Source organism: Montipora capricornis, chromosome 7 (assembly GCF_036669925.1).
Source record: "Montipora capricornis isolate CH-2021 chromosome 7, ASM3666992v2, whole genome shotgun sequence".
Lineage (NCBI taxonomy): Eukaryota > Metazoa > Cnidaria > Anthozoa > Scleractinia > Acroporidae > Montipora > Montipora capricornis.
Genome location: NC_090889.1, coordinates 28,212,309 through 28,222,396, shown reverse-complemented (window position 1 = coordinate 28,222,396; position 10,088 = coordinate 28,212,309). Strand labels below are relative to the sequence as shown.

The 10,088-nt window shown below is 37.2% G+C and overlaps 2 protein-coding genes across 2 annotated transcripts; one reads left to right on the top strand and one right to left on the bottom strand.

Moving 5' to 3' along the window:
- Positions 1–218: 218 nt before the first annotated feature.
- On the top strand, positions 219–3,863 carry LOC138056770 (queuosine 5'-phosphate N-glycosylase/hydrolase-like). Its single transcript, XM_068902656.1, has 2 exons — positions 219–702; positions 2,831–3,863. Exons 1-2 carry the CDS (start codon positions 346–348, stop codon positions 3,542–3,544), a joined length of 1,071 nt encoding a protein of 356 aa, XP_068758757.1. The 5' UTR covers positions 219–345; the 3' UTR covers positions 3,545–3,863.
- Positions 3,864–6,249: 2,386 nt separating this feature from the next.
- On the bottom strand, positions 6,250–10,081 carry LOC138056766 (transmembrane protein 168-like). The gene has a single exon (XM_068902653.1). It carries the CDS (start codon positions 9,888–9,890, stop codon positions 7,842–7,844), a length of 2,049 nt encoding a protein of 682 aa, XP_068758754.1. The 5' UTR covers positions 9,891–10,081; the 3' UTR covers positions 6,250–7,841.
- Between the last annotated feature and the right edge of the window lie 7 nt (positions 10,082–10,088).

Here is a 10,088-nt window from a genome sequence, read left to right as displayed (position 1 = left end):
TTGACAATGAGGTGCTGAAACAGTTTTCATTCTCTTTTCATTAAGGAAATTAAGATATGAAAAAGGCGGCAAGTGGGCCGCAAACAAACATCAATTCTTGTAATTCAAGAAAACCGTTCATTGGTATCTGAATCATGCACGCGCTACAGGCCTACAAATCTTACGCTCACCTTATACCCACTCGCTGAGAGAGCTCCGATGACATAGTCAGTAGTGCACTATCACAAAAAAGTAGGTATATCTACAGGAGGAGCAGGTGCCCGGTGACTGTCCCACCCCTCCCTACACAGGTAAAGTAATTTTGCCCACGTGTGCGCCCAAAAATATCGGGAAAAATATACCAAGATGTCGACCAATTCATATCATAAGAGAAATGCAAAGCCCCTATATCCGCGCGAATCGGCTAAACTTATTTCCTCTAAAAGCCAAGATGTGTCTATATGCATACAAGGTGTGAAGGAAGCATCTAAAGTGATATTTGATTGCTTAAAGTCGAAGAAATACAGTTTCAAAATTTGGAAAGAACACGAGTTACACCCAAAAGAAATGACAGAGTCAACTGTGGACTGGATTGCTGTATTAGATACACTGAACTTTTCTTTTTGGACCGAAGAAGATGTGGAACCGTGGACTGTTCGATTTGAGGGAAGGAATTACACTGGTTACTGGGCTTTGTGCGCTTCTATCAACAGAGCCCTGAAGGTAAATATGAATAGATGTGTCCACGCTCTTGAGTGCATCATGGGTAATCAGGGCAAGATGGAGAGAAATTCAAAGGTTTGTGTGGAAGTTCAAAACGATGAAAAGTAATCATGATATGCAATTTTTGGGCCTTTTTATTTTCCAGAACAGAAGATATGCACTCAAATGTGCGGCAGGATAAACTTGGAGAGAATGGCTATTGAAGAAATTTAAAAAACAAAAAAAGTTTATGCCATACATTTCCTGCAATAATTCTAAAGAGAATGTGTGGAGACAGAAAAGCAATATTTAGGAATTCCAAAGAATAGATGGCAAGTCCAGTTCATCTCAGTTGTGAACTTGAACTTATTTGTTTGGCTTATGAAGGCAAAAGTCTATAAAGCAGAGTCATGTACAGTTAATTATTTTGTGCTTTGAATTTCCCACTATGTTGCCCTGATTACCCATGATGCACTAGAGCTGGTCTATTGAAAACTGCATGCTAGAGCAAAATTAATTGGGTACAAAGTTGAACAAAAATTCGGTTCCTTCTGCAGGTACCAGAGCAGAGATTACACCAAATAAAGACTAATTCTGAGTGACCAAAAATACAATGCCTTCCAGTACCTGCAAAAAGACCCAAAAATTTGGGGTTACTATCCGTTGAGGATTCAAACTAATTCTTGGTACCAGAACTTGTAAAACTGATGGATGATTGGAAGAGGGGGGAAACAGAGCGAGACTGTGGCAGCAATTTAAAAAATGAAGCATTATTGTATGCTAAATAACTGGCTGGCATTATTCTGTAATGATTTAATCATTAATTATTCCCAAGAAGGAAACAAAAGAATTGTCTATCTCATACAAAATTTTTTTTCTTTTTCATTGAACTGCCTCTTACTACAAAAACAATGGTTGGATCTGGTTTCTTTAGTATATTAGTGTTCTTATTTAGATTTTTAACATAGTTTTATTTTTGAAGGTAAAGTTATAACAGTTTTAATCTGTGAACATAAATTGTATTTTTAACTCATTGATGTTATTTATACAGGGCCCCTATGGATACCAACCTTTGAGCTAAATGGACTACCCTGTTTAAATAAGATTTTTATTTACATTTACTCACTTACTTACTTACTTTATGGGTAGTTTACAATGTTTGCAGCTCTGTATATCACAACTACAAACTCCCAGCTGTCCTTGAGTTTGTAAATGTGATACAGCACTGTCTTTCATACGGGATAAGGATGGCATTCTGGACAAACTTTATTTAAGTGTCAAGTCATTCTTCTAGTACCGGGTTACCTACTTCTTGGGGATGCTGTACATGAAAATGATATCAATTAAACTCAAATCATATAAAACATTGGTTTTTGTGGAGAGGGGAAAACTGGAGTTCCTGGAAAAAAAAACCTCTTGGAGCAGCCTAGAGAACCAGCAAACTCAACTTATATATAACGCTGTGTCCGGAAATCAAACCTGGTCCACATTGGTGGGAGGCTCTCAACACTGCACCATCCCATTGAGGAGGCAGTGTGCACCCAGTGGTTAGGGTGCTTGCCTTGAGATCCGGAGATTCCAGGTTCAAGACCCGCTCTGACCACCCGTTGAATTTGATCCTGGTAGTCCCTGGTTCAACTTCCCAGCTGCACTTGTAAATAGCCAACTGGTTTGCCTCCGGCCAGTAGGGATTCTTAACAGTCGTTGTTGTTGTTGTTGTTCTGTTCTGTCGTTTCGTTGTGTTTCATTGGCCCTGAAAAGACCCCTATGGGGAGTGGTCAATTTAGTGTATATTGTATTGTATTGTATTGTATTGTATTATATCCCTGCTCCCCAAGTTTTGCCTTGAAATGTTATTTATCCGACTCATCCGCCAAAACACATCTCCTACTGTACCTGTGTTTACCATTGAAGATCTGAAGCCATCACTCCTCATGCTAATTGTTACAATCAAACAGCTGCTTGACTGTTTAGCTGCTTCTCTCAAGTTTGCATCCCTGTATATAAGATGTTGTATGTCTAGCTACCAAAGTTGCATTTATTGTTTTGATTTCTGTCATAAGATGGTTTCTTAAAATTTAATGCTTGAAATTTTCCCCTTGACTTTCTTGTCTTGGTTAAGCAAGATACTTTTCACCACTGTTTGTAGGAAGGAATTCCCTTCACTACACCATCGTACTATGCTGGAGTTACTTCCAAGGAACTGCAACACATCTTCAGATCAGAAACTCCAACAGTGATGCCACTGCTTGAGGAAAGAGCAACAAATTTAAATGAAGTTGGCAAAATACTGGCAAATGATTACAGAAACTCCTTTACCAACGTCATATCAGAGTGCAATGGTAGTGCCAAGAAACTTCTTGCACTGATCACAAGCATCTTCAAGTGTTTTCAAGATGAGTCAGACTTTGATGGTACAAAGGTATCATTTTACAAGCGAGCCCAAATTTTAATATCTGACATCTGGGCTTGTTTTGAAGGAAAAGCATGGGGCAGCTTCCATGATATTTCTTTTCTCACCATGTTTGCTGATTACAAAGTGCCTCAGTCCCTCCTACATCTCAGTGTCCTAAAATATACAAACAAGTTGATGGAGAAGCTAAAAAGGGGAGAGATCATCCCATCTGGAGATCGGCTTGAGTTAGAAATAAGGGGAAACTCCATCTGGGGAGTTGAGCTGATTTACCAGGAATTACAGAAGAAATCTCAAAATGATCTTGAATTCAGTTCATTATCATCAGGGGAACTTGATGCCATCTTAAATTCAGTCATCATTGATTTTTACTTGTGGGACTTTGCCAAAGCAAAGCTGGAAGGTATCACAGAATTACCCAGCCATAAGACAAGGACAATATTCTATTAACAATACAGTGTAATTGTGCATTGAAAACAAAATGCTATTTCATAATAATTATTGGACATTTGAAAACCTTTGTTCAGATAAAACTGAATTTTCATCAAATGCAAAATTTCAGAAGAATTTTGGTTGCTTAATATTGCTTACAAAAATTTTGTAAGCAATATTATGCAACCAAAATTGTCATGTTATTTTGCCTCTTTTTGTTGGAAATATTATGGATTTCAACAGCTTCCACTGATCAACTTATACCTTGAATATGCTAAAAAAAGTGTGATTGTAACAGGTGAAGAGTTTGAGAAAAATTTGCCTGACTTTCATGTTACCGCGATGTTGATACATGTAATTCTGCAGAATCTAATCTTCAAGCACCAACAGCCAAACTACGTTTGACTCCCATCAATCAAACTTCCAACGCCAAGCTGAGAGTTGACCCAAAACCACATATGCCGAAATCAATAATTATACATAATTTACATAACCTACCAAACAGCTCTTTGGTTCCCACGGTACATCTGAACTCTGCACCGATGGAAAGCCATGGAATCTGTAATGTATAGATTTAGGCAAGCCAAGCCTATTTTATTCTTTCAATGAGTTAACCTGGCTTGAGCCTGTAATCCAATCAAAAACCAGTATCTGTTCAGTGGTCAACTTCAAGAAAACAACTGACCTCGATGAGCTTTAAACTTGAGCTCGTGATATGGTCACAATACTGGTCAGCAGATACTTTGTTTTGACAGGTGTCAATTAACTAGAACATGGGTGTCCAATATAAAAGTTGTATGCTGTAACTACAGTAGCTGGAGACAAGTACGCAAGTATTGATGAATTCTCTAAACATGAGCCCGCGAGATGGTTACATGATCCTGGTCACATTGGCATACATAGAGGGGTGGACATATGGTCACTTTGCTCCAAAATAAGGTGGAACACTTAGTTTTGTGTAGTTTAACCCATTGACACCTGAACCACCCTGCACCGCTCGACTGACAAGTAAAATCGTGCGGCGTTAGACAAGGAGTTAATGGTTTAAAGTCTGTCACCAGAGCAATTTACATGTATGAAAACTAACCATTTCAAGTCATTGTTTGGACCCAATCACTAGAGATCAGTGCTTAAAGTGCACCAAAACTCAAATATTTTTTGTCTACAATATTAATCTACCGACCAAAAGCAAGCATGTTTTACCATTCTTAGCTCACAATTTCCTTTTTTATACATGGTGGGAAAGAAGCACGCAGTTGTCAAAACAACCAGTAATTTGGACCCACAACCGTGATGTGACAGCCATGGGCCTCTTCTCGATTTTATGTCACAAACTGCTTTGCAATGCAAAATTTCTTTGAAAACAGAAATGCAAAGCACTGTGTGACGTAAAATCGAGAGTAGAGCCATGCCTCTCACATCACGGTTGTGGGTCCATATTCCTGCTAGTTCTGCCAAGTTTATGTGGCTTGCACGGCACAGAAAAAGTGAAATTCTTGTTGACAATGCTGACATATGTTTGCTTTGGATAGGGAGATTTATATTAGGAACAAAAAATATTTGAGTTCAGATGCACTTTAACCCAGCAGTGTTGTTTATCTGCCAAAGGTTACACCTGTATATGTGTCACGAAGGGTCTCACCATTCTTGGTATCCTTTCTAGTCATAACCTCGGTATGGTGACCAAAAACAACTTTGCTCACACAGATGGATTACCCTAATTATTTTCTTACTCATGGTGCCCTGTGGAGCTCCACTATGAATCTTTTTACTAAACAAAAACTCCAATTCACTTTCCAGAGGCGAAGTCAATCTTCGCAGCTATGTTTGGAAATTTGATTGATGGGAGCCAAAATGCAGTTTGGCTCTTGAAGGTGAGATTCCACAGAATTTATTTATGAAAATCACAGTAAGGCCACAATTGTCCATGCTGCAGGTTAAATTTGATTTCAGATCAAAATGATTTAAACCTACGTAAGCTTGATTTATAATTTCATTGTCTTTATTTATGACATGTATACCAGACACAAAGAAATTACAAATCAACCTAGGTTAAAATCATTTTGACCAGAAATCAAATTTAACCTGTAACAGGTTAAATTTGATTTCTGGTCGAAATGCTTTGGCTGCTCACTCAGTCAATAAAAGAATGGTTTTTGCCCCTGGGCCCTTATTATTTCAAATAACGTATTTCCACCAGTATGCTTCCACCTATTGCAATGGCTTCAAAGGTACTCATGTATTAAAGAGCATAATGTTGCTAATCCACATTAATTTTGAGATAGCAGTTTTAATAGGATTTAAGAAACAAATTTGAAATGATGACAGGACCTTCTTTAGTCTCTACACACATGCCAATTGAGATGTCCACATAATTACATGTATGTAAGTAAATTTGTGGACTATCTTATTATTATTATTATTATTATTATTATTATTATTATTATTATTATTATTATTATTATTATTATTATTATTATAATATCTGTTTCAGCTAACAGAAATCGAATGGTGTTTTGAAATGTTTTACTTTTTTTTCTTTTAGAAGTTAACTTTGTAAATAGGATTTTGATATTTAGCACTGCTGTCTGTATGTAGGCTTTTTATGAGTATTAAAATGTTTATTCTCTTTAAAAAAAAAAAATTATTATTATTATTATTATTATTATTATTATTATATTAAGAGAATTTTAAATTATCTTCATAAATGACATCGCAAAGCATTGCACCAATACCTTCCACTTTATTTATTTGATGTACATGTACTTTACATTGTATGTGTTGTAGAGACCTTTGTTTAAGAAGAAATATCGTAATACTGCAGGACCTTGTATACACTGTATATACCATAATTTTGTTAACTTTTTTTAAAACTTAACCTTCTTTTCAGCAGCTATGATTTTGCCAACACCAACTTTGCTACATAGCACATTTTAACAGTATATATATATGTGTGTTCTCTATTTGCTTGACATAATAATCAAAAGGGCTTTATGCATACTGCCTTGATTTGAAAAAGACACTTGTTTATTTTAACTGGGAATCTTCTATTTAATGGTCCATGATTACTAACTTTAAAATCTTGAAGGAGCTGGATCGAGGAGAAAATGACGTCAAAAGACTCATTGGTTTAAGAATTCAATGTGTTTCTACATGACTGAATTAATATGCAGCACAGGAGATCTTTAAAGTAGTGTTTTCCGTACATAATAAAGTGCGTTTATACGCTGAAATTTTAAGCTATTGAGTGAATGACGTCACATTTCCCTAGATCCAACCCTCTGAGGTCTAGTCGGCCAGTTTTGAACGTGACTAATGGCAGACTGTGAAATCCAAAACTTAAAGTAAAACTTAAAGTAAACTGCGGGCATTACTAAACCACGAAACAGCGAAAAAGTGAAACAGCCAAACGAAGCAGGAAAACACCATGTATGACCCCACCATACATTGAATACAAACCGACAAAGGTTGGATTTGAGATGAAATATCGTAAAAAAAGATGTCCTAAAACGTTATTGCTCCAAATTCATTGAGATTAAGATTAAGATTCAGATGAAGACTGAGATAAGGAACAACAACGATTTAGGTCTAATGGGCCTAAAACGATATTTAATCTCAAATCCAACTGTTTTTTCGGTTAGTATTCAATGTATGGTGGAGTCATACATGGTGTTTTGGTGATCTGTTGTTTCGGTGTTAGTTGTTTAGTAATGTCGGTAAACTGCCTTTGGATACAAATCCAAGCTCAAACTTTTGCCAGGCAGGTGTTTAGCAAACACACTTTGAAAATCTGAAGACAAAAAGGAAGTGATTTGATCAGAGTACCACTTTAAATCTCTACCAAATTTGGAGCAATAAAGGATGCTTAACTTTGAAGAATAATACTGTTCAGGGTCCTATGTTTAAACTAAAGATATTGCAAAACAAAATCGCCAACAATTTATTTTCCTATAACTGTCTTCACCATTTTATTCTCAGTTTTTGCTTGCAACATGCGACATGAGACTGTAGAAATCATTGGTCATAATAACCATGATAGGAGAAAATAATCGCTTCCAGCAGAAATTTGTAACATCTACAAGAATAATAATAGTTTTTTGCAATATTATGAAAGACAAATAATCATTGGTGACTCAGAAACATCTTAAAGGCCCACTTTCAACCGACAGACTTTTCAGCCATTTGTTATTGTTATGGAAATTTGCATTGCTTATCATGGCATTCTGATTGCCAGGATGAATTTCAGCTTTGGCTGGATTTTCATATATGAAAATTGTTCTATGGCATGCAATGCCTGTAGGGTGAATGTGGACCTTTAACCTACAAGCTTAAATCCATGACCAGTGTCGTAAATAGCGGGAGGGAACAAACGCATCTTTATTCGATGAAAGCTATTAGAAAGCCAGTCAAACACACCAAGGACATTTGTGTTACATGGCAAATGAGTGAAGATCTTAGTGATTGGTTTGATGAATCTTGGAAAGTTTTGCTCAACATGCAGGCAAATGTCTTCTACTGTTGGCTCATGGAACTTAAAAGAACACCATTCTCTGGAAACACCATAAACTGGCTGCACTTTTTTACTGTTTTTCAAAGAGTAGCTGTCTGATTGAGAAACATCACTGATTCTGACATCATCCCACAATAATTTTGTCAATTCACCTAAAGGAAACATGTTTCCCTGTTCTGGATCATAAGTGACCATTAATTTCCCTGTTTGAATTGCAATGATGTCCTTTTCAACTTTCCAAACATCATCCACCCATTTGTCAGAATGAGCAGTGTCCAGAAATAGTATAAGCCTTGCTCCAGCTGATGAATTCTTGCACCTCCACTGTTTCAATATTGCATGTAATGAAAGAGTGTTGTTATCTGTTAGTGCCCAATTGCCATTGTCTAGAACATAGCCACTGTAGTACAGAATGTAGGTATCATAGTGCAAGCCAGGGAGAACACGCTGCTCAAAAAATGAATCTATCTTCTTTTTGATATAATCAGCAGAAATACCACTTGTTGAAAAATCAGTGCCAAAATTATGAATCATGTGACTTGAGAAGAATCTTGACACAATACTTATCAGTTCCATTGCTTTAGTGTTAACAGATTGGAAAGCATTTTCTGCTAGAACAATGACACCACCAGTTGGACTGTACTTGTGAGACGGTGCAACCACAGCATACCCAATAGCTGTTCCTCCCACAGATTTCCCAAGCTTTGTAAGCATGTCACACACCAGTAACTCAACAGGAAGGACAATGAAAAGTTCGGCAATGAAAACTGGGTTTGTTGGTTGCCATGCAGAAGCTGTTAGCATAACTGTCGACAACAAAGTGTACAAAGTCACAATCTGAGATACCAAACAAAAATGTCGAATACCTTTTGATGCCATGATCTCTGACATGAAGTTGTCGCTGAATTCTCCCCTTGCATTCAAGACAATGCAACATTCTTCCAGTTTTCCTAAAAATCCCCAACATGTTATGATAAACATAAAATGAAACCACAACCATGGAATGGACAGAAGCACAAATACTGGTAATTTGTACACTGGTAAATGAGGTTGCTGGATGAGCTGCATGCAAAACCCATAAAACAGAGCTTCCAATATCAAAACCACAAATACCTGCAACCTATGAATACACTTTTGCAGGAAAATAAATGTTTTCCAGGATTCTATCAAAGAAAGCCTTGAGAAGTAAATGTCAATTACTGATTCAAATGCAAGGTGAATGCAAAATGCAGACAATATGAATGGATTGTAGTTGACATTACTTGCTGGAAAGAAATAAATGCTTCCTGTTAGACAAAGGGCAACTGCACTCAGCATCACAATGCTTGACTTTAGATGAAATGCAATCAGGTGAGTTGTGACTGCTAAAATTATTGTTAGCATGTTTGCAAAGTGCATGGTTCCAGTGGTCCCTGATAAAAAACCCAGTAGGAGAAAGAACTCTTCAGATGTGAGGAAGGTGGTTTCATAAGCAGGTTTACAACACAATCTTACAATCAATGCTCTGAAACAGTGAACTGCTGTGCTAGCCATGATTAAAATGTCCGTGGCATCCAGGTCGTGAAGAGAATCAATTGGATGATCAAATGCAATTTCTGTGAAGGATAAGACACTAAAAAGCACGCCCATCCAAAGATGACAGAATCCTTTCGCAAACTCTCTGTATCCGTAGATGTAAGTGGCCATGGATATCAATACAGCGACAGAGTATGCAATTGCCAGGAAATGAATGCTGGCGTCTGATACATGATGAAGCCATCGCTCGCGAATACCATTGGCAGAGCCTGCTAAGAAGAGAAGAAAACAAAGCGCTGCAGAATACCGAGCAATCGTGTTTGACACTTTCAACAGCATGGCAAACCAGTTCGATCTGTTGCTATCGATCGTTTCCTAGAAATTTCAGTTGGACATCAGAGTTGTTAAGGCCAATTTGAGAGAAGGGAATATCCTCCCCTGTCGCAGAAAATCTCTCCAGCCTCCTATTTTAGGTTTATGTCGCTACATTTTTCACCAACATATACACGTCCATCATCGTTCTTTGTGTGTATGTGG